The sequence below is a fragment of the Mobula birostris genome, chromosome 2 (genome assembly GCF_030028105.1).
Source record: "Mobula birostris isolate sMobBir1 chromosome 2, sMobBir1.hap1, whole genome shotgun sequence".
In the NCBI taxonomy this organism is placed as follows: Eukaryota; Metazoa; Chordata; class Chondrichthyes; order Myliobatiformes; family Myliobatidae; genus Mobula; species Mobula birostris.
Genome location: NC_092371.1, coordinates 29,831,653 through 29,857,019, shown reverse-complemented (window position 1 = coordinate 29,857,019; position 25,367 = coordinate 29,831,653). Strand labels below are relative to the sequence as shown.

General features: G+C 43.9%; 1 protein-coding gene across 1 annotated transcript in view; it reads left to right on the top strand.

The window, feature by feature from the left end:
• The window catches only part of LOC140210509 (solute carrier family 12 member 5-like), a 347,453-nt gene that overhangs the window by 218,131 nt on the left and 103,955 nt on the right, over positions 1–25,367 (top strand). Inside the window, exon 9 of the mRNA XM_072279513.1 lies at positions 10,374–10,541. Within this exon, the coding sequence (XP_072135614.1) occupies positions 10,374–10,541 (168 nt within the window). The remainder of the gene's footprint in view (positions 1–10,373; positions 10,542–25,367) is intronic.

The window sequence follows — 25,367 nt, the reverse complement described above, 5'->3', positions numbered from 1 at the left end:
AATGTGGAAACCGACTATATTTCACTATTGTAGAATTTAAATTGCATTAAGTTTTAACCCAGCTTAAACTAACACACTTAAAACTTTTGAGAGTTCAGTTCTTTCTGGTTCCTTTATTCGTCCACTGGTTATAAATTCAAAAACAGACCTTGAACAAAATGCTTACGAAACACAGTGTCAAAGTTCATTTGATAATGTTCCTGTGAAGTGCCTTAAAGTGATTTAAGACACTGAGTAAAACTGGTGTGAAGGAGACATTTTCAAGTCAAGTCAAGTCAAGTCAAGTCAAGTCAAGTCAAGTCACTTTTTATTGTCATTTCGACCATAACTGCTGGTACAGTACACAGTAAAAATGAGAACGTTTTTCAGGACCATGGTGCTACATGAAACAATACAAAAACTACGCTGAACTACGTAAAAGAACACAAAAATTACACTAGACTACAGACATAGCCAGGACTTCATAAAATGCACAAAACAGTGCAGGCATTACAATAAATAATAAACAAGACAATAGGCACAGTAGAGGGCAGTAGGTTGCTTTGCAGATGTAGCGAGTGGTGTAAATGTCTGTAATGGTGGGAAGAGAGACCCCGGTGATCTTCTCAGCTGACCTCACTATCCGCTGCAGGGTCTTGCGATCCGAGATGGTGCAATTTCCGAATCAGGCAGTGATGCAGCTGCTCGGGATCCTCTCAATACAACCTCTGTAAAATGTGGTGAGGATGGGGGTGGGAGATGGACTTTTCTCAGCCTTCATTAGAGACGCTGCTCATTTAACACAGACAAAATGCAGGTCATACAGCATCTACGGAGGGGGGAAAAAAGGAGTTGACATTTCAGGCCGGGACCCTTCATCAAGACTGGCACAGAAGAAGGATGAAACCATAATAAGAAGGTGGGGGGAGGGGAAGAAGTACAAGCTAAAAGGTCATAGGTGAATCCAGGTGAGGGGGATGGTAAGATCTGTGGGGGAGGGAGGATTAAATGAGAAGCTGGGTGGTGATAGGTGGAAAAGGTAAACAGCTGAAGAACAAGGAATCTGATAGGAAAAGAAAGGGAAGGAGGAGGGGTGCCAGAGGGAGGTGATAGGCAGGTGAGGAGAAGTGATGTGGGGACCCAGAATGAGGAACTTAAAAAGAGAGAAGGTGAAGGAGAGAAACTACCAGAAGTTAGAGAAATCAATGTTCATGGAGGCTACCCAGACAGAATGTGAAGTGTTGCACCTCCGACTTGAGGGTGACCTTGTAGTGGCAGTAGAAAGGCCAAGGGACCGACATGTCAGTATGGAATGGGGAGTGGATGTAAAAAGGTTGGCCATCGGGAAATCCTGTTTGTTGCAGATGGAGCAAAGTTGCTAGACAAAGCAGTCCCCTGATCTACGTCAAGTCTCACCGATGTAGAGGAGGCCACACCGGTAGCTCCAGGTACAGTAGACAACCCCAACAATTTCCATTTATCCAGTACCTGAAATGAAAATGAAACAAATTAGTGAAAGAAGGTGAGAAAGTAGCAAATGTGGGTTTACACAGACTGGAACTTCTGAGTAAGAAAAGTATGAAGAAGTATAAAAAGGACAGAGAATTAGATGTGTAGTTACCTTCCTCATCTACTGCTTTAGTCCCACTGGTGGCCAATGACACCAGCTCCATGCTTTCACACAACTCTCATCACTGACTCCTCCACACCTGCCAGAAAGGTAATGTCTGTCACTGAATGTCCTACAGCATGTCTTAAGGACACAGCCAGTTACCATGAATGACACATTAGGGCAGCACTGAGCGAAATTGGGTTTCAATTCCTGCCACTGTCTATAAGGAGCTTGTACATTCACCCCATAATTGTGTGGGTTTTCTTTGTGTGCTCCAGTTTCCTCAGACAGTCCAAAGATGTACAGTTATGGTTAGTGAGTTGTGGGCATACTATGTTGGTACTGGGCCGGCTGGTGTCGTAGTGGCATCAGCACCGGACTTCAGAGCGAAGGCTCCCAAGTTCGAATCCAGCCAGCTCCCTTGCACGCTTTCCACCCGTGCTGGGTTGAGTGTCGACCTAGCAACTCAGCCTCGTAAAAACAAGAAAGCCTGCTAAAAAGATTCGCCGTCACAACAGCATCCCGATGACTCCATTCGGAGTTAAGGGCTTTCTTCTTCTTCTTTCTATGTTGGTGCTGGAACATAGCGACACTTGCCAATGGTGAAGCCAGTGGTGCAGTCGGTATGAACATGGAACAGAGAAAATAGAACAGTACAGCATAGCACATCTTAACCTACTCTAAGATCAATCTCCCACATAGCCCTCCATGTTTTTCATCCAAGTGCCTATTTAAGAGTCTCTGAAGTGTCCCTAATTTATCTGCCATTATCACTGCACCTGGCAGCACTTTCTATACATCTAACACTCCCTGTGTAAAAGCCCTACCTCTGTTATCCCACCTACACTTTACTCCAATCACCTTAAAATCACCTCATATTAACTATTTCTGCTTTGGGAAAAAAAGCCTCTGTTTTATTTCATTTTGATCTCATTTTAACTTTGTATTTAGTTATCGGGATAGGCTGGGTGTGATCATTAAACCTCATCCTGCCTTCCAGCCTTGCACCCATGATCCTGAGGAAATCCACATTGACTGTTACTTTCTTCCATTTTCTCCACATCCGCAGCATCAGCCTGAATTCTCCTCTTTGGGTAGCTAGACATCTCCTAATTCCACCTCCTCCAGGGTGGTGCTGAAAACCTTTGTCCTCCCTCTCTCACATGGTCGTTTGTGGCTCAAATATCCCAGCAGAAATTCAGTCTTCAATGGCTCCCATAACTTCTTTGAGCCTTAATCAGTCGTAGTTTTACAAGATGCAGCTGGCTGTAATAAACGTTATCGAGCCTCCCTCCGGTGCATGGTGCTGTCTATCTGAGTAATGGTGTGAATCAGTGGGAGGCAGAAATGGTTAATTAATTCAGTACGTTACCAGCTGTTGGTTAATATCGCTCCCATTTAATCTGGAGCGCTGGGTTATGTAGTCAGTGTCACTGGACACCCATTACACTACAATGTCCTTGTAGTTATGTAGTCATCACATCATATTCAAGTCAGTGAACTGCAGGAAGGTGTAGGAGAATGACAGAAGGTGTTAGTGCTGGGGAATTGCAGGTTGGAGGTGAGGTGGGCTGAGCAAAGGTTTACTTCTTTGGGACAAAGGACTAAAGAGGAGACTGAATTGATCTATTCTGAGAACAAGATGTACCTATCTTCTTTTGCAGGAAGGTCAATAGCTAAGGCGCATAGTTCTGGTAAAAGGATCAGAAGCATGTTGATTATCTCTTTCTACCCAAGGAGTAATGGAGAGCTATCAGAATCACAACCACAATCAGGTTTATTCTAACTCTCTTATATGATGTGAAATTTGTTAGTTTACCACAGCAGGTCATTGCAAAAACATAAATTTACTATAAAATATAAAATAAATAAATAATACAAAAAAGGGAATAATGAGGTCGTGTTTTGGGTTCATGAACTGTCTTGAAATCTGATGACAGAAGGGAAGAAGCAATTCCTAAACCATTAGTGTGGGTCTTCAGGCTCCTGATTCTCCGCTCTGATGGTAGTAATAAGAAGACTGTATGTCTCAGATGGTGAGGGTCCTTAGTGACGATTGCCACCTCCTTGAGGAACTGCCTCGAGAAGATGTCCTCGATAGTGTGGAGGGTTGTGTCTGTGATGCAGATAGCTGAATCTACAACTCTCTGCAGCCCCCTGTGATCCTGTGCATTGAAGCCTCCATGCCAGCCTGTGATGCAACCACTCAGAGTGCTCTCCACCATACACCTGTGGATATTTTCTAGAGCCTTTAGTGGCATTTGTACTGTAATGGTAGTTGAGGCAGAACCCGGCAGAACTTGGAGGAGATACTTAAGAACAAGGGTCTTTGAAAATACAGATGGAGATTGGCCTGTTCTCTGAATTGTTCTCTTTCTGGCTTATGTGGCCTCCGTTCTTTGCCATGAACGTCAGTGTTTCTATAAACAAGGAAACCTATCATCAGTCAGACCAGGAGATCAAAACCAATTGAATCAGTCACGTGGATCTGCCCACTAATTCAAAAGGTGTAACTTGACTATGTCCTTGAATACAGTATTAGTGTAAGAAAGAGGGAGATTAAACTAGTCAAGAGCAGGCTATGTGATAGGGACAAGATGAATGTGTTAAAATGTGTCATCTTACAATATTGCTTCAGCCAGTGAGTTTGAGCCAAGCCCAAATGCATTTCAGGACTTACAGCAAGCAAAGCAACCTACTCCAGATCTGGAGGCAACAGAACTAATGGCTAAAACTCCTTCCAAGCTAGTTTGTTTTACAAAATACACTCAGTGGACACTGTATTAGGTACAGTGGTCACCTAATATAGTGACCACTGAGTCTATGTTCGTGGCTTTCTGCTACTGTAGCCCATCCACTTCAAGGTTCAACACATTGTGCATTCAGAGATGCTCTTCCGCGCACCACTGTTGTAATACATGGTTATCTGAGTTATTGTTACTGTCCTCTCAGCTCGAACCAGTCTGGCCATTCTCCTCTGACCACTCTCATTAATAATGCATTTTCACCCACAGAACCGCCGTTCGCTGGGTGTTTTTTTTTGCTTTCTTAACCATTCTCTGTAAACTCTAAGAAAGTGCTGTGTGTGTAAATCCCAGGAGATCAGCAGTTTCTGAGATACTCAAACTACCCTGTCTAGCACCAAAAATCATTCCACGGTCAAACTCACTTAGATCACATTTCTTCCCCATTCTGCTGTTTGGTCTGAACAACAACTGAAGCTCTTGACCACATCAGCATGCTTTTATGTGCTGAGTTGCTGCCACATGATTGGCTGACTAGATATTTGCATTAACGAGCAGAAGTACAGGTACACCGAATAAAGTGGTCGCTGTGTGTAATTCGATGACTGGAGGGCAGTGATATATAAATTTCTTACAGCACATAAAATCATTCTCATAGCTATTTAAAATTGATATTATGGTGGCTTTAAACCGTAAGGTGATATTATTTGTCACTTAGATCAAAAAGTTTTCTGCTGGTCCAAGTTTCAATGTCACTCGTTTCATTTGCTCGGGGCTTCCATTGAAAGAAATAAATATAGCAAAGTCATGAGCTATTTAGTAACAGATGTTCTGTTTATTGGCAAGCAACCAGAATTCTGGATATGGTATATTTAATCATTTTTATTGCATTCATTTGTCATTGAGATTAAATCTTCAACATTGTGTAGACATTAACTCAGGCTGCATTGCATAACTCTGCTGATTTGCACATCGTCTAAATTAATCTTGGTTAAGCTCCTTGTGAGTCCAGGAAATAAGGATGAAGTGTTAGTTGGTGACTTCAAACAAAAGTACTGTATGACTGATTCTAGTTTTCCTTCTCCCAAAGTCCTCTGTCAAGTTGGTTTACCCCAAATGACCCAAACATCTGATTATATGTCATCAGCCTACACACCAGACATCTGCCTCTCATCACCTCCCTCCACCCCCATCCAAAATCTGACCCCTCTTCCAGGCAGCTTTCATGAATGCAATCATGACTTGATATATGGTTGAAAATGTGGCATATTACACACAGGTGATTTTAAAACAAGATAAATTTGATCCAGGTAACTACTTTCCAGTCCGCTCTAGCCTAACTGGTGGAAGAAGTGATTGACTGTTCTATTCAGTGGTGACTTTTTCCGAGCAAAGTGTTCACCGATGCTAATGTTGAGCTCAAAGAGAACTATTCACCTCTGCAACCCACCACAACAAAGACACAAGACTTAGAGAACAAGGGAAACACTTTACTAACATCAGGTATCGCATGACCATAAGACTTTAGCTGAATTGGGCCATCTGGCCCATCAAGTCTGCTCCACCATTTCATCATGGCTGATTTATTGTCCCTTTTGACTCCATTCTCCTGCCTTCTCCCCACAACCTTCCTTACTAATCAAAAACCTATCAACCTGCACTTTAAACATACCCAAAGACTTGGTCTCCATCTGTGGAAATGAATTCCACAGATTTATCACCATCTGGGTAAAGAAATTCCTCCTCATCTCTGTTCCAAATAGATGTCCTTCTATTCTGAGACTATGCTTTCTGGTCCTAGACTACCATGTCCATTCTGCCCAGGCCTTTCAATATTCAAAAGGTTCCAGTGAGATCCCACCCTCATTCTCCTAAACTCCAGTGAGTACACGCTCAGAGCCACCAAACACTCTTCCACCCTTTCGTTCCCAAGATCATTCTCATGAACCTCCTCTGGACTTCCTCGAATGCCAGCACATCCTTTCTTAGATAAGAGAAAGTGCTCACAATACTCCAAGTGCAGTCTTACCAATGCCATACAATATAAAGCCTCAGGATTACATTCATGCTTTTGTATTCTACTCTTCTCAAAATAAATGCTAACATTGCTTTTGTCTTCCTTACCACTGACACAGCCTGCAAGTTAACATTTAGGAAATCCTGCATGAAGACTCCAAAGTCGCCTTCCTCTGCTGATTTCTGAATTTTTCCCCTTTTAGAAAATAGTCTATGTCTTTATTCCTTCTACCAAATGCATGACCATACATTTCTGTGCACTATGTTCCATCTGCCACTTTTTTGCTCATTCTCTTAATCTGTGCAAGTCCTTCTGTAGATTCCCTGCTTCCTTAACACCACCTGCCCTCCAACTATCTTTGTATCATCTGCATACTTGGCCACAATGACACCAATTCTGTCATCCAAATCATTGACCTCTAACATGAAAAGAGGTGATCCCAACTCCAACCCCTTCAGAACACCAACACCAGGAATTCTGCAGATGCTGGAAATACAAGCAACACACATCAAAGTTGCTGGTGAACACAGCAGGCCGGGCAGCATCTCTAGGAAGAGGTACCGTCGACGTTTCCGGCCAAGACCCTTCATCAGGACTAACTGAAGGAAGAGCTAGTAAGGGATTTGAAAGTTGGAGGGGGAGGGGGAGATCTGAAATGATAGGAGAAGACAGGAGGAGGAGGGATGGAGCCAAGAGCTGGACAGGTGATTGGCAAAAGGGATACGAGAGGATCATGGGACAGGAGGCCCAGGGAGAAGGAAAAGGGGGAGGGGGGGAAAAACTCAGGGGATGGGCAAGGCGTATAGTCAGAGGGACAGAGGGAGAAACAGGAGAGAGAGAGAGAGAAAGAATGTGTGTATATAAATAAATAATGGATGGGGTACGAGGGGGAGGCAGGGCATTAGTGGAAGTTAGAGAAGTCAATGTTCATGCCATCAGGTTGGAGGCTACCCAGACGGAATATAAGGTGTTGTTCCTCCAACCTGAGTGTGGCTTCATCTTTACAGTAGAGGAGGCCGTGGATAGACATATCAGAATGGGAATGGGATGTGGAATTAAAATGTGTGGCCACTGGGAGATCCTGCTTTCTCTGGCGGACAGAGCGTAGGTGTTCAGCAAAACGATCTTCTAGTCTGCGTTGGGTCTCACCAATATATAGGAGACCACATCGGGAGCACCGGACGCAGTATATCACCCCAGCTGACTCACAGGTGAAGTGTCGCCTCACCTGGAGGGACTGTCTGGGGCCCTGAATGGTGGTAAGGGAGGAAGTGTAAGGGCATGTGTAGCACTTGTTCCGCTTACACGGGTAAGTGCCAGGAGGGAGATCAGTGGGGAGGGATGTGGGGGATGAATGGACAAGGGAGTCACGTAGGGAGCGATCCCTGTGGAAAGCGGGGGGGGGGGAGGGAAAGATGTGCTTAGTGGTGGGATCCCGTTGGAGGTGGCGGAAGTTACGGAGAATAATATGTTGGACCTGGAGGCTGGTGGGGTGGTGGGTGAGGACCAGGGGAACCCTATTCCTAGTGGGGTGGCGGGAGGATGGAGTGAGAGCAGATGTGCTTGAAATGGCGGAGATGCGTTTGAGAGCAGAGTTGATGGTGGAGGAAAGGAAGCCCCTTTCTTTAAAAAAGGAGGACATCTCCCTCGTCCTGGAATGAAAAGCCTCATCCTGAGAGCAGATGCAGTGGAGACGAAGGAATTGCGAAAAGGGGATGGCATTTTTGCAAGAGACAGGGTGAGAAGAGGAATAGTCCAGATAGCTGTGAGAGTCAATAGGCTTATAGTAGACATCAGTAGATAAGCTGTCTCCAGAGATAGAGACAGAAAGATCTAGAAAGGGGAGGGAGGTGTCAGAAATGAACCAGGTAAACTTGAGGGCAGGGTGAAAGTTGGACGCAAAGTTAATAAAGTCAACGAGCTCAGCCTGCGTGCAGGAAGCAGTGCCAATGCAGTCGTCGATGTAGCGAAGGAAAAGTGGGGGACAGATACCAGAATAGGCACGGAACATAGATTGTTCCACAAACCCAACAAAAAGGCAGGCATAGCTAGGACCCATACGGGTGCCCATAGCTACACCTTTAGTTTGGAGGAAGTGGGAGGAGCCAAAGGAGAAATTATTAAGAGTAAGGACTAATTCCGCTAGATGGAGCAGAGTGGTGGTAGAGCGGAACTGATTAGGTCTGGAATCCAAAAAGAAGCAGAGAGCTTTGAGACCTTCAGAACACCAGCAGCCAACCAAAAAAGGCCCCCTTTATTCCCACTCTTCGCCATCTACCAGTCAGCCAATCTTCTATCCATGCTAGTATCCTTCCTGTAATACCACTGAGTATCACGTCCAAGTTTCCAACAAGACTGAGGTCTATGTGGCCGATTATAGTCACCAGTTTTTGGAATTGCACTTGCTGCAAAGAAAAGAGGATTATGAATTTGAAAAGTAAATCGTATTCCAGGACATCACTGCTTTTGTTAGCCTATCTCCAGCTCTTTTGTCAATGGGCTCATTGATGCAGTCAAGAGTTAGACTGTTCTTTGATGATTCAACAGCATTCAGCACCATTCACAATTCCTCCATTAATCAAGTCAGTCTTTAGCTCATATACTTACAGTAAATATTCACCTCAGTGGCAATACTCTCTCTAGCAAAATACGTGCATTCTATATAAGGACCTAAGTTGCTGGTAAACATAGCAGGCCAGGCAGCATCTCTAGGAAGAGGTACAGTCAACGTTTCGATACTAGCATCACTGGGTTTGCCCTCATCAGCACTTCAGGCTCACCAAGAAGCTGAACTAGATCATCCACGTGAACTTGTTAAATGTTCTTTGGCGAGTTGCTTATTTTCTTGATTTCTCAAAAGCCTGGCATGCCCATTAAGGTTTAAGTCAAGTGTATTGATCACACACCTTGCTGATCAACCTGATTTTCTCCAACATTTGTAACCACTCCCCTCAGACACCCGCTTAGATTTCTCCTAACCCACCGGCCCCAGCACCACATGTATTTTCCCTGCCCCCCACCCTCTCCTTTTGCCCATCACCCACAGCCCATCGGGTTCCCTTCCTCACCTCCTTCCCATTATATTCCCTAGTCCATCACAGACACTAACCTCCCCTCCATCATTAAGTGGTGGTGGCATCCAACATTAAAGACCCTCACCATCCAGGACATGCCCACTTCTCATTATTACCATCAAGGAGGGGGTACTGGAACCTGTGGATACACAATCAATGTTTTAGGAATAGATTCTACCTCTCTGCCATCAGATTTATGAACGTTCCATGAACCGTGAACACTGATCACTATTTTGCTCTTTTACATTGTTTTTTTACCTTTTATCTGTTTCTTTCTGTAACTTACAGTAATTTTTATGCACTGCACTGTACTACTGCAGGAAAAAGTCAAATTTCACGAGATAGTCAATGATATTAAACTTATTCTGACTCTGACGGTCCACTGTCCTCTCCGATCAGATTCCATCTTCTTCAAACCTTTGTCACTTTCACCCTATTACTATTTTATAAATGTCATATGTTTTAATCTAGCAGAATTACTATAATGTTTCTAGACTCCTGAGAAAGGGTGCTGTTCTGAGAATAGAGCAATTTTTGAAATTGCGGTATTAGGTGCCACTGCCTCTTCTGCAGTGTTGTAAATACATTGTTACAATGGAGCACTGTCAGCTATGCACTACTCCAGTCACCAGCCAGTGTCTGTCTTCATCTGGAAAGCCAGTCTTAGGAGATATTGATGATATGGCAAGTATAGATGGGCGATTCCTTCAACAATCCTCACCAAAGCTGTGGTTAAGCTTTTTCGATGTCCCAAATTTTACCCATTCTTTACATTCTAATGCCCTCTTTCTCTGTGTATGGGTAAAATTTGGGGCATTGAAAAAGCTTAACCTTTAGCTTAACATCATACCATGCTAGACAAAGTCTTGTTAACAATACTATGACATAGAAAATAGTGATTCTACTCAGACAAATTTAATTGAAACATTATTTTTTTGTTGTTCCAGAAAACCTGTGGGCAAATTATTTGACTAAAGGTGTGATTGTGGAGCACAGTCGGCTGTCGTCTGTCACCTCCTCAACCCAGAAAGTTGACCTGGATCAACCTTACGTGTTCACTGACATAACGTCTTATTTCACCCTGCTGGTCGGCATCTACTTCCCTTCAGTAACAGGTAGGACTGGAAAACATGTAACTGCCCTAAGATGGGAATCTGTTTGAGTTGAAGTTACTAATTGGAAGGACATGGATCTGATCGTCAGGGTAACATCCCATGGAATTTAAAAGATTGATTTGTATTTTCCTCAATGTGTTTCCAACAGGATTGAAGCCCACATATTCTACATTTGGCTTATGCCATCCACAACTGCTATCTTTATGAATTAACTTGCTCTGAGTTGTTTGATTGAACTTTCAATAGTAGAGCTAGAAAGTCATAGAGCATTATAGCACAGAAGCAGGTCCATCGGCCCATCTAGTTGATGCCAGCCTGGATTGACTAGTCCCACCTACCTGCACGTGGACCACGGCCCATTGTATCCCTCTGATCCATGTATCTATCCAATGTTACAATTGAACCTCCATTTCCAATTCAGCTGGCAGTTTGTTCCACAGTCGCAACATTCTCTGAGTGAAGAAGACCCCTCTGATTCCCCTTAAATATTTCACTTTTCAACTTAAACCTGTGACTTCTCCTTCCATTCTCACCCAGTCTGAGGGGGAAAAGTCTGCAACATATTCACTTCATTTATACCCCTCATAATTTTGTATGCCTCAGTCTCCACTCATTCTCCAGTGCTCCAGGGAGTAAAGAATCAGAATCAGCTTTAATATCACTAGCACATGTTGCGAAATTTGCTATTTTGCAGCAGCAGTACATTGCAATTAGTGGCCCACCATTGCTTGACATTGACCATGGATGTTCCATCATAGCTATCTACGTTGTTGGTGCAGCACTGCCTACGGCTCACAAGACCCATGCGGGAGTGGCAGTCTCTGTTGCAAAGGTTGCATCTATAAGTGGTCTCAGATCTGCTGGAGATGCAGGTTTCCTTCCTCGGGGCCTGTTTGTCTTCTGCTGCCTTCAGGAATTTTTTCCCACTTGACTTAAGGTGTTGTTTCAGGGTGCTTCTCCCTTTGGTGTAGTTGGCTGAAACCTCCTCTCAGGACTCAGTGTTGACGTCCAGTGTCTTCATGTCCCACTTGCAGACATCCTTGTAGCGCAGCCTCGGGTGACCAGCTGTTCTCTTGCCTGAAGCCAGCTCACCACAGAGGATGTCTTCTTGGATGCAGCTGTCCTGCATGAGGTAGACATGGCCCAGTCAGTGCAGCCTACGCTGCCTGCTCAGGGTGTAGACGCCAGGGAGGCCTGCACAAGAGAGAACCTCACCATTGGGTACTCTTTCTCTCCAGGAGATGCCCAAAATGTAATTAAGGTACCTTAAATGGAAGGTGTTGGACCTTCTCTCTTGCTTACTGTATGTTGTCCAGGTCTCACTGCCGCACAGTCTCCTGTGCTCCAGGGAATAAAGTACCAGAATCCATTTTGACATTGGTATTGCTGTTGGGTAGGTATTGCTATTGTTCACATGATCCAAGGCAGAGTGGAGAGCCAGTGAGATTGCATTCACTGTAGACTTACCATGGCGATAGGCAAATTGCAGTGTCCTAAAGACCTAACCTATTCAATTTTTCACTATAACTCAGGTCCTGAAGTGCTGGCAACATCTTTCTAAATTTTCTGCACTCTTTGAACCTTATTGGTATGTTTTATTTTTATTGAGATGCAGTGCAGAATAGGCCCTTCTGGCTCTTTGAGACGCGGCGCCAGCAACTCCTGATTTAATCCTAGTCTAATCACAAGACAACTTACAATGACTAAATAACCTCTCAACCACTACAGTTTTGGAAACCAGAGCACCTGGAGGAAAACTACATGATCATGGGGAGAACGTACAAGCTCCTTACAGACATCAGCAGGAATTGAACCCAGGTTGCTGGTACTGTAAAGCGTTGTGCTAACCACTACACTACTGTTCCGCGCTTTCCTATAGGGTCGATAGTGAGAAATATTCCAAATTCAGTCTCATCCACATCTTATACAACTTCAACATAAGTACCAGCTCCAGTGCTCAGTGCCCTGATTTATGAAGGCCAATGTGCCAAAAGCTCTCTTTACAATCTTATACACCTGTTGCTCTCTTTATAACCCTATCAAGCTGAAATCATTTTTGCCTTTATAAAAAAAGATTACACATCTAACAGTGCTATTAATGTGTTTTCAGTTACTGGGAAAATTCTCTAACCACCACAGGTATTGGATGTAGTTGGAGCTTCTGCATTCACTGTGGAAATTGCCTCATTTATATGGTGTTGTGATTTCACTGTAAAACATTCAAACAATTCATGCCTGCAGATTTATTTACCATAATCTTTTTACGCATTCTGCAACTCCTATCTGTTATAATGGATGGAGAATCAATTTCCTTAACTGGCTTTTAATCTTTAAGGTTCTTTCATTAAAATATTTTATTTCCAATGTATGTTCCATTGCCATTAGAATTAGTGCTGTTAATAGAAGATTAAACTAAAATCTAATTTTGGCAACATAAGACCTACTTTATTTAATAATTGTTTGTAATTGTGTTGCTGGCAAAGTAAATGCTATTTTAAGCCATTTTATGAGCTGCAGTTTAATCACATGGTGCAAAGCAACCTTTCCCCATAATCTATGGTTTGTTCTATCTATCATCTATCCATAACCACAGCAGTATAACAAAAGCCGCAATGTGTAAATAGCTTATTGATATAAACTACCATTTTACCTCAATGCCACAAGCATTATTCTGAGAATGAGCTGTAAAATATGTTGTGTTCTGTTTATAAGATATTTTAGAGTACGGTCAGGTCACTCGTCTGAGTGTTACTGGTACCATGTAACCCAGTACTACCTGCCGCATGGTCCGGTGGTCGGCGACTAAACCGGCTCCCCCATCAGGCTTGCCTGGTGAGGAGGGTGGCTAGACACCCTGCAGGACGAAAAACAAGACCTGTCAAAGGGCGGATGAACCCTCTCGTAGGGTCAACGGCCATCTAGCAAACACGTGCCATGAAGTGCGGAAAGGGCATCCCTTGCATCGAAGCTTGGTCTGGCCATTCACTGCAACAGAACTTCCCCCAGCCGTCTTGGACCCTAGTATGCCTCTGGATCCGGGAGGGGATGTCAAGAGGGTGGGTCTGGACCTGTGCAACCCCCTACTCACCTAAAATCCATTCACGCACACACGCTGTTCCTTTCTGAGGGGCAGGGTACACACATATCAAACCCCACTAAATGACTGAAAGGAACCATCATCTTCCTATGGGATGGATAGCCAGAGAGATTTTAGAGTCATAGAGTACTACAGCATAAAAACAGGCCCTATGGTTTAACCAGTCCATTCCGAACCAGGGTCATGAAGACACTGGAGAGACTTGTTCTGGAGCTGCTCTGGCCTATGGTCAGGCCACACTTAGATCCCCTCCAGTTCGCCTACCAGCCCCGACTAGGAGTTGAGGATGCCATCGTCTACCTGCTGAACCGTGTCTACGCCCACCTGGACAAGCCAGCAAGCACTGTGAGGATCATGTTTTTTGACTTCTCCAGTGCGTTCAACACCATCTGCCCTGCTCTGCTGGAGGAGAAGCTGACAGCGATGCGGGTGGATGCTTCCCTGGTATCATGGATTCTTGATTACCTGACTGGTAGACCACAGTACGTGTGCTTGCAACACTGTGTGTCCGACAGAGTGGTCAGCAGCACTGGGGCTCCACAGGGGACTGTCTTGTCTCCCTTTCTCTTCACCATTTACACCTCAGACTTCAACTACCGCACGGAGTCTTGTCATATTCAGAAGTTTTCGGATGATTCTGCCATCGTTGGATGCATCAGCAAGGGAGATGAGGCTGAGTACAGGGCTACAGTAGGAAACTTTGTCAAATGGTGTGAGCAGAATTATCTGCAGCTTAATGTGAAAAAGACTAAGGAGCTGGTGGTAGACCTGAGGAGAGCTAAGGTACCGGTGACCCCTGTTTCCATCCAGGGGGTCAGTGTGGACATGGTGGAGGATTACAAATACCTGGGGATATGAATTGACAATAAACTGGACTGGTCAAAGAACACTGAGGCTGTCTACAAGAAGGGTCAGAGCCGTCTCTATTTCCTGAGAAGACTGAGGTCCTTTAACATCTGCAGGACAATGCTGAGGATGTTCTAGGAGTCTGTGGTGGCCAGTGTTATCATGTTTGCTGTTGTGTGCTGGGGCAGCAGGCTGAGGGTGGCAGACACCAACAGAATCAACAAACTCATTTGTAAGGCCAGTGATGTTGTGGGGATGAAACTGGACTCTCTGACGGTGGTGTCTGAAAAGAGGATGCTGTCTAAGTTGCATGCCATCTTGGTCAATGTCTCCCATCCACTACATAATGTACTGGGTGGGCACAGGAGTACATTCAGCCAGAGACTTATTCCACCAAGATGCAGCACTGAGCGTCATAGGAAGTCATTCCTGCCTGTGGCCATCAAACTTTACAACTCCTCCCTTGGAGGGTCAGACATCCTGAGCCAATAGACTGGTCCTGGACTTATTTCATAATTTACTGGCATAATTTACATATTACTATTTAACTATTTATGACTCTATTACTATTTATTATTTATGGAGCAACTGTAACAAAAACCAATTTCCCCCGGGATTAATAAAGTATGACTATGACTATGACTACTAATCTGCCTATTCCCATCAACCTGCACCCAGGTCATAGCCATCCATACCCCTCCAATCCATGTACGCATCCAAATTTCTCTTAACTATTGAAATAAGACCATACGACCATAAGACATAGGAGCAGAATTAGGCCATCTGGCCCACTGAGTCTGCTCCACCATTCAATCATGACTGATCTTCTTTTTCTCTCTTCCTCAACCCTAGTTCCCAGTCTTCTCCCTGTAGCTATTGATGCCATGTCCAATCAAGAGCCTATCAATCTCTGCCTTAAATACACCCAATGGCCTGGCCTCTACAGCTGCCTGTGGCAACATATTCCACAAATTCACCACCCTTTGGCGAAAGAAATTTCTCTGCACCTCTGTTTCGAAAGGGCACCCCTTTATCATGAGGCTGTGCCCTCTTTTCCTAGACTCTCCCACCATGGGAAACATCCTTTCCATATCTACTCTGTATAGGCCTTTCAACATTCAAAAGGTTTCAGTGAGATCCTTTCTCATCTTTCTGAATTCCAGCAAATACAGACGTAGAGCCATCAAACATTCCTCATATGATAACCCTTTCATTCCTGGAATCATCCTTGTGAACCTTGTGAAATTAACCCCACATCCACCTCTTACACTGGCAGCTCATTCCACACTCTCACCACCCTCTGAGTGAAGAAATTTTCCCTCATTTTCTCCATAAACACTTCATCTTTCACCCCTCACCCACGACCGCTAGTTGCAGTCTCACTGAACTTCAATGGAAAAAGCCTGCTTGCATTTACCCTATCTCTACCTCTCATAATTTTGTATACCTCTATCAAATCTCCCCTTAATCTTCTGCGTTCTAGGGAATAAAGTTAACTCTGGCCTTCAATTTCTGGCAACCTGCTTGTAAATATTCTCTGCACTCTTTCAATCTTATTTACATCTCTTCTGTAGGTAGGTGAGCAAAACTGAACACAATAATCCTAATTAGACCTCAGTAATGTCTTACACAATTTCAACATAACATCCCAACTCCTGTATTCAATACATTGATTTTTGAAGGCCGATGTGCCAAAAGCTTTCTTTATGACCCTATCTACCTCTGACAGCACTTTCAATGAATTATGAACCTTTATTCCCTGAACTTTCTGCAGATCTTGATGCAAGCTTCAATAGTTGCCCTCGCTGTCCAATACACCCCCAAACTTGGTGTCATCCACAGATTCGCTGATCCAGCTTACCACATTATCATCCAGATCATTGATATAGATGACAAACAATGATAGACCCAGCACCGATCCCTACAGCACACCACCAGTCGCAGGCCTCTAGTCAGAGAGGCAACCATCTACTATCACTCTCTGGCTTCTCCCACAAAGCCAATGTCTAATCCAATTTACTACCTCATCTTGAATGCTAAGCAATTAAACCTTCTTGACCAACCTCCCATGTGGGACCTTGTCAAAGGCCTTGCCAAAATCCATGTAGGCAATATCCACTGCCTTGCCTTCATCAACTTAACTGGCAACTTCCTCAAAAAACTCTGAAAGATTGGTTAGGCGTGACTTAACATGCACAAACCCAGGTTGACTATCCCTAATCAGACCCTGTCTTTCCAAATACCTTTATATCCTGCCCCTTAGAATACCTTCCATTAACTTTCCCACTACTGATGTCAGGCTCACCAGCCTATAATTTCCTGGCTTATTCTTAGAGACTTTCTTAACCAATGGAACAACATTACCTATCCTCCAGTTCTCTAGCACCTCAGCAGTGGCTAAGGAGGTTTTAAATATCTCTGCTAGAGCCCCTGCAATTTCTGCACTTGCCTCTCCCAGGGCCCAAGGGGACATCTTGTCAAGCCCTGGGAGTTTATCCACCCTAATTTTTCTCAAGATAGCAAACACCTCCTCCTCTGTAGTCTGTATAGGGTCCATGTCCTCGCTGCTGCTTTGCCTCACTTCTATGGATTCTGTGTCCATCTCCCGAGGAAATATGATGCAAAAAATCTCCTCCATCTCTTACAGCTCCACGTAAGGTTAACACTCTGATCTTCCAGAGGACCAAGTTTGTCCCTTGCTATCCTTTTGTTCTTGTAATACCCTGGTTTAAGACCATGCTTTATTTTATTAGTACAGTTATACAGCTGGGCATTTGATTTTCTGCAGATCTCCTCAAAACTCAAATCTATATAAAAAAGGTATTCCTTTACTTACATTATAAACTTAATAGTTTACAATTTTAATTGAGTATTCCATTCTGCTGTTTCAAATAAAAATTCAGTCGTTTAATAATTTAGGCTTGTTGAATAGCCAATATGATTTATCTTGTTAATATTTTGGCCAATAAGATACCCCAGGGGTAAAAAAAAACAGACAATGGGTAGCCATACTAGAGAGAGTCATGGTGGGGATGGTCAAAAAAGATTTGGGAAAAGGAGAAGAAAAAAATGGTTAACAAACATGGTAAAACCAAATTTTGAAGGACTGATGCAGATGTCAGAAAATCCTCATGCAGACTATGGTCTCACAGAGAATGTGCAGATAACTGTCAGTTATCCAGCTAGCACACAACACTGGAGAAAGAGCAAGAGGAGACAGTTTGAATCCTTTCCTTGGATGTTGTATGGATTTTCTTTTTTGCTTGGACTGGTTCTTCAGCGCAGAACTGTTTTAGTACTGTGAGTAAACAAACTGAAGCAAACTGGATTAATGCATGGCATGAGCTCCATTGATTGTGTGCACGCTATAGACTGATGTGTAATGGGCCCCTTTTTACCTTGTTTGTTATAGCTTAAAACATTTTGTCAATATAATTTCAATTTAAGTGTGAGCTGAATTATTGCTTTCCAGCGAGCATTAACTTTGCATGAGTGTCTGTCAGTATTCATGCAGGTGATTGTCTTATTTTCCTTTAGAAGGAACATTCAAACTTTTATGTTTCTTCTGTTTACCCAAATCATATCCATCCTAGACCCATATATTTACAGATTATGCCTTTTCATTGGTATTGCCATGCATTGTAGAGTTAAGTTACTGTTAACTGCTAACTCATTATGAGACAGCAGAGAGAGTCATACTCTTAACATATTTGTAGAAGCCCTTAGGATTCTCCTTCACCTTGTTCTGCTAGAGCAACCCCACACCTTCTCTTAGCCCTCTCAATTTCTTTCTTAAGTGTTCTCTTGCATTTCTTATAATCCTCAAGTAACTCATTTGTTTCTACCTGTCAATACCTGCTATGCACCTCCTTTTTCTCAACCAAGGCTTCAATATCCTTGCCTTTTATTCTGACAAGAAGATAAAAACCCTGGACTCTCAAAATTTCACTTTTGAAGGCCTCCCACTTACCAAGTACACCTTTGCCAGAAAACAGCCTGTCCCAATCCACACTTGCAAGATTTTTTCTGATACCATCAAAATTGGCCTTACTCCAATTTAGAATCTTAACCCAAGGACCAGACATATCTTTCTCTATAATTACCTTGAAATTAATGGCATTGTGATCATTAGATGCAAAGTGTTCCCCTGTACAAATTTCTGTCACCTGCCCTGTCTCATTCCCAAATAGGAGATCTAGTATCGTACATTCACTCTATATCATGTTTAAAGAAACTTTCCTGAACACATTTGACAAGCTCTTTTCTACCATCCCTTTTGCAGTATGGAAGTCCCCATTGATATTTGGAAAGCTGAAATCACCTACTATCACACTTTATCTTTCTTGCAACATTCTGCAATTTCTCTTCAAATTTGCTCCTGTTAGGTGATCAGTAATGTAATCCTATTAACATTCTTCAATTCTACCCAAATAGCCTCACTAGAGGAGCTCTCCACTCTGTCCTGACTGAGTACTGCCATGACATTTTCCCTGACTAGAAATGCCAACCCTCCCCTTCAATCTCTCCTGGACTATCATGTCTAAAACAATAGATTCAGGAACACTGAGCTGCCAGTCCTGCCCTTCCTGCAACCAAGCCTCACTAATGGCTACAATGTATAATTCCACATGCAGGACCATGCCCTAAGCTCATCTGCCTTTCCTACAATACTCTTTGCAGTGAAATATACACAGCTCAGAATATTACTCCCACCATGCTTGACTTTTTGATTCCTGACTTTGTATGTTGGCTTTACAATATCTTTCTCCACAATCTCTTCACTATCTGTTCTGGCACTCTTGTTCCCATTCCCCTGTAACACGAACAAACCCTTCCCACTAAGGTACTGGACCCCATCCAGTTTAGGTGGAAACCGTCCCTTTGATACAGGTCACACATACCCCAGAAGAGAGCCCAACGATCCAAAAATCTGAAGCCCTCCCTCCTGCACCAAATCCCTAGCCACGTGTTAAACTGTATGATCTTCTTATTTCTAGCCTCATGAGCACGTGGCACGGGCAGCAATCCACAGATCACAACTCTGAAGGTCCTGTTCTTTGAGTTAGCACCTAACTCCCTAAACTCACTTTGCAGGACCTTGTCATCTCTCCTACCCACGTCATTGATACCGACATGGACCACAACCTCTGGCCGCTCACCCTCGTGCTAAAGGATGCTGTGACCCCAGTCCGAGATGCCCTTGAACCTGGCACCCGGAAGACAACATTCAATCCAGGAATCTCACTCCGGTCTACAGAACCTCCTTTCTGTTCTGCTAACCAATGAGTCCCCTATCACCTCAGCTCGCCTCTTCTTGCGCCTTCCCTTCTGAGCCACAGAGCCAGATTCAGTGCCAGAGACCTGAGTGCTGTGGCTTTCCTCTGCCAGGTCATGTTCCCCAACAGTATCCAAAGTGGTTTACCTGTTGCTGAGGGGGATGGCCACAAGGGGGCTCTGCACTGGCTATCTATCCCCTTTCCCGCTCCTGACTATCACACAGTTTCTTGTGTCCTGCACCTTTGGTGGAAGTACATCCCTGTAGGCCTGTCTAGCAAACACTCAGCCTCCCAAATGATCCAGAGTTCACCCAGTTCCAGCTCTAATTCCTTAACACAGTCTGTTAGAAGCTCCATCTGGATGTGTTTCTTGCAGGTGTAGTCATCAGGGCACTGAAGGTCTCCCTGCCTTCCCCCAGCCCACAAGAGGAGCATTCCACTTAGGACACCCCTTCTGCTCTAAATGTGCAACAAGAATGAAAAAAAGAACAAATTACAAACATAAATCTACCTACAGCATACGCCTTTCCTCGCCGAAGCCCTGATAAGACTCAATTCCCTACTCTGATACATTGGCAGTTCCAGTTAAACATAACTCCTTTTTATTGACCCTTGTCAAGTGCCAAATTATGAGCAATCCAATGTCCCGTCAGGAACTGTGGCACGCAAAAAGTGCCGGTTGCCCCCGCTCACTTCTGCTGCATTTCACAGGTTGGGCACCTTCACTGCCCAACTCACCAGTTTCAGTTTCCCACTTGAAATAAGTTAAACTGCAATTTATTTTCAACAGACAATTTCAATTCTATTAAGTTGCCACCTAGCGCAGGAACAGCCATGGTAACTATATTACATTCAGACAGTCTGTGGCCCATGAAATTACAAATTGGATATACAATGATTCTTGAAATCATTCATCCTAACTCATCTCCAGAAGACCTGAACTTATAATGCCTCAAATTTACGTGCTATTACTACAAACTCAAATATCATAGAGAACACTACAGCACAGAAATAGGCCCTTCAGCCCATCTAATCCATGCTGACCTCTATGCCTATCCCATCAACCTGCACCCAGACCATAGCCCTCCATGAATCCATTCAAATTTCTCGTAAATGTTGAAATCGATCCTGCAGCCACCACTTCCACTGGCAGCTCGATCCACACTCACACCACCCTCTGAGGGAAGAAGTTCCCCCTCACGTTCACCTTAATTACTCCACCTTTCACCCGCCATTCATTCAGTCCATCATGCCTGACACTGGCAATTCGACAGATGTATCTGAACAAGATTCCTGCTCTTTCCAGTGGTACCAGAAATATTATCCCTTCCTGTATTCCTGCAAGTTCCTTTGGAACATAAGAGGTTCTGCAAATGTCCGAAATCTTGAGCAACGTACGCACAAAATGCTGGAGGAACTCAGCAGGTCAAGCAGCATCTATGAGGGGAATAGACAGTTTATGTTTCAGGCCGATACACTTTAGTCTCGAGTGGACAAGTTCTTTCTGAGCATGACAGTGGAATTTGCTTCCACCACCTTTATTTTGCTGTGGCGGGAAAAGAGGCAAGCTGTGGTGATAAGGGTCTTGCTGCATACAGCAACATGATCCATACTGCCTGACAAAGGGTCTCGGCCCGAAACGTCGACTGTACCTCTTTCTAGAGATGCTGCCTGGCCTGCTGCGTTCACCAGCAACTTTTAGGTGTGTTGCTTGAAATTCCAGTATCTGCAGATTTCCTCGTGTTTCCATACTGCCTCTGGTACTTTTGCCCATAACTTTAAAACTCTGATTTCTGGTTAGTGACCATCTTGTTAGTTGAAGTCGCCCTTTACTTACTCATGATTCTGAATACTTCTATAGGTTTTATCTTAAGTCCTATCAGAGAAGTTTTCTACTTTTCAGCAATCTTTCTCCCTGCTGATTATTATGGACACTGATCTATGCCATAAACCCAAGAGATTCTGCAGATGCTGGAAATCTTGATTAGCACACAGAAAATGCTCGGGAATTCAGCAGGTGAGGCAGCACCTATGGAGGGGGATAAACGCTCGGTGTTTCAGTCTGAGACCCTTCATTAGGATTGGAAAGGAAGGAAGAAGAAGGCAGAATAAGAAGGGTGGGAGATGGGGAAGGTGTTCAAGTTGGCTGGTGGTAGGTGAGACTAGATGAAGGAGAAGGTGTTGGGAAAGGAGGATGAAATGAAAAGCAGGGAAATAATAGATGGGAGAGGTAAAAGCCGAAGAAGAAGAATCTGATAGGAGACGAGAGTGGACCAGGGGAGAAAAGGAAGGAGACAGGGCACCAGAAGGAGGTGATGAGCAGGTGAGGAGATGAGAAAGGGTAAGGGGGGGCCAGAATGGGGAATGGAAAAAGAGAGAAGAGAGACGAGGGAGTAATTCGTGGAAATTGGACCATGGGCAAACATGTCAGAATGGGAATGGGAAGTCGAATTGAAATGCAAAGCCAGCAGAAGATCCTGCCTCTTGCGGCAAACAGAGTGAAAGCGTTTAACAAAGCGACATCCAATCTTCGTTGGGTGTCACCAATGTAGAAGAGGCCGCTCCAGGAACACTGGATACAATGGGTTACCCCAACAGGCTTACAGGTGAAGTGTCACCTCGCCTGGGACGACTGATTACCAGTCTGAGTGGTAGTTGAGGAGGAGGTGTAGGGGGCAGGTGTAGCACATCTCATGCTTACAGAATATGTGCCAGGAGGGAGCTCACTGGGGAGGGATGAGTGGAGAAGGGTGTCACGTAGCGAGTGATTCCTGTGGTAGACGGAAAGTGGGAAGTGGTGGATAAGGAGGAAAGATCTGCTTAGTGGAAGGATCCTGTTACAGGGAATGATGTGCTCACCTCAGAATCAGAATCAGAATCAGGTTTAATATCACCGGCATATGTCATGCATTTGTTATGTGGCAGCAGTACATTGCAATACATGATCATAAAAACTGTAAATTACAATAATAAGTATACATAAAAAGTAAAGTTAATTAAGTAAGAAAATAAAATTAAAATAATTGGTCCTGTAGAATTGTTTCAGCTTGAAACATTGACTGTTTATTCATTTCCATAGATGCTGCCTGACCTGCTGAGTTCCTCCAGCATTTTGCATGTGTTGCTCTAAATTAAATAAGTAGTTCAAAAAGAGAGAGAACAAACTAAGGTAGGGTTCAAAGGTTCATTGTCTACTCAGAAATCCGATGGTGGAGGGAAAGAAGCTGTTGGGAGTGTGCCTTCAGGCTCCAATACCGCTTCCTTGATGGTGGTAATGAGAAGAGTCTATGTCCTGGGTGATGGGGTCCTTAGTGAAGGATGCCGCCTTTTTGAGGCATCGCCTTTTGAAGGTGTCCTCAATGCTGGTGAGGCTAATGCCCCTGATAAAGCTGGCATACTTTCGCAGCTTTTTCCAATCCTGTACAGTCACCACTCCATACCAGACAGTGATGCAACCAGTTTGAATGCTCTCCATGGTACAGCAGTTGTAATTTGTGACAAACCAAATCTCCTCAAACTCCAAAGGAAATATAGCCGCTGTCATGCCTTCTTTATAATTGAATCAATATGTTGGGCCCAGCGTAGATCTGCAGAGATGTTAATACCCAGGAACCAGAAAGGGCTCACCCTTTCCACTTAACATCACTCAGTGAGGACTGCTCCAACCACCCACCTTTCCCCTCACCTGGTCTCACCTATCACCTGCCAGCTCCCCCCACCTTCTTATTCTGACTTCTACCCCCTTCCTTTCCATTCCTGGTGAACAGCACTGATCTATAGCAGTTACTGATCAATACCAGCACTGATCTATAACCAATACTGATCTATACCAGCAATTATCTATACCAGTTACCGATCTATACTAGCACTGATCTATACCAGTTACTGATCTATACAAGCACTGATCTATACCAGTTACCGATCTATACCAGCATTGATCTATACCAGTTACTGATCTATACCAGTTACATTTTATTTGGAGTCAGTACCTCTCCTGGGTCTGAATGGTCAGCAGACTAACTGTTGAATTGGGGCAGTGATGTTCATTCTGATTCTCACACACATACGAACACTATACACACAAGGACACTATATAGTGTGTGTGTATATATATATATATATATATATACACACTCTTACCTTCCAATAGGAATTTCCAAATAATATTCAATAAAAGTATCAGTAGCATATTTTAAGCAACACACATCAAAGTTGCTGGTGAACGCAGCAGGCCAGGCAGCATCTGTAGGAAGAGGTGCAGTCGACATTTCAGGCCGAGACCCTTCGTCAGGACTAAAGTCCTGACAAAGGGTCTCGGCCTGAAACGTCGACTGCACCTCTTCCTACAGATGCTGCCTGGCCTGCTACGTTCACCAGCAACTTTGATGTGTGTTGCTTGAATTTCCAGTATCTGCAGAATTCCTGTTGTTTTAGTAGCATATTTTAACAGTGTTTAGTCCTGTTGGCTGAGGCTCTCCTGACAATGTGATAACATCTGGACCTTCATAACTTCAGGACCTTCACTGACTAAAAAGCAGTTTGGAGGACCCATAAACACAAGGGAATCTGCGGGTCAAATGGTCCAGTGTTCAGTGCTCTCTGCATGAGTTTGGCTTGTCTCCCTCTCTTCCCGCTACCACTATCAGGCGGGAGGTGCCGGAGTCTTGGGTCCCACTCCACCAGGTTCAGGAGCAGTTGTTGCCTTACAGACATCGGACTCCTGGACTGGGTTCACTTGAGTCAGTGCTGAACCGACTCCGCAGTTGTGGACTCACTTTCAGGATTTCTGCAGCTCATGTTCCGTGTATTATTTGTTTACTTTCCCATTTGTTTCAACATTTGTCCTCCTTTGCACATGAGGTGTTTGTCCGTCTTTGCTGTGCGTGCTTTTTTGTGGATTTTATTGTGTTTCTTTGTTTTGTGGGTGCCTGCAAGAAAAAGAACCTCACAGTTACATATGGTATACTTACTTTGATAGTAAATTTACTTTGAACTTTGAACTTTGGTGTTGAGCAACACACACAAAATGCTGCAGGATCTCAGCAAGTCAGATAGCATCTATGGAGTGGAAAAGACTGTCGACATTTCAGGCCAAGACCCTTCATCAGGTTTTGATTGCTGAATGTTGAGTGAGAGAACAGCCAGTGTGTTAATGTCACAGCAATATCTTTGTCTTAATATTGGCTGGGCTTATAGAATTGTTCAAAACTATAAGAGACATTACCCGTGGTAATTGCCTTTTCCCTAGATTGGAGTGTCCAGAACTAGGGGGCACAGGTTTAGCAGGAGAGGGGAAGACTCAAAAGGGACCTGAGGGGCACCTTTCTCCCACAGAGGGTGGTGAGCTGTCAGAGTGAGTAGTTGTCAGAGGTAAAAAGCATCATTTAAGAAGTACGTGGACAAATACATGGATTTGAGGTGCCTGGAGGGATGTAGGCCAGTCCTGCAAAATTGGGATGATCTGTGTGTGCACTGTGGTCAGCATGGATTGGGTGGGCCAAAGGGTCTGTATCACGACTCTAATATGAAATTGTTATTTCTTAATATGGGTAGAATTAGTTCACTTTAATATGAAGAATCCCATTCTTGTTTACTCAAAAACATTCC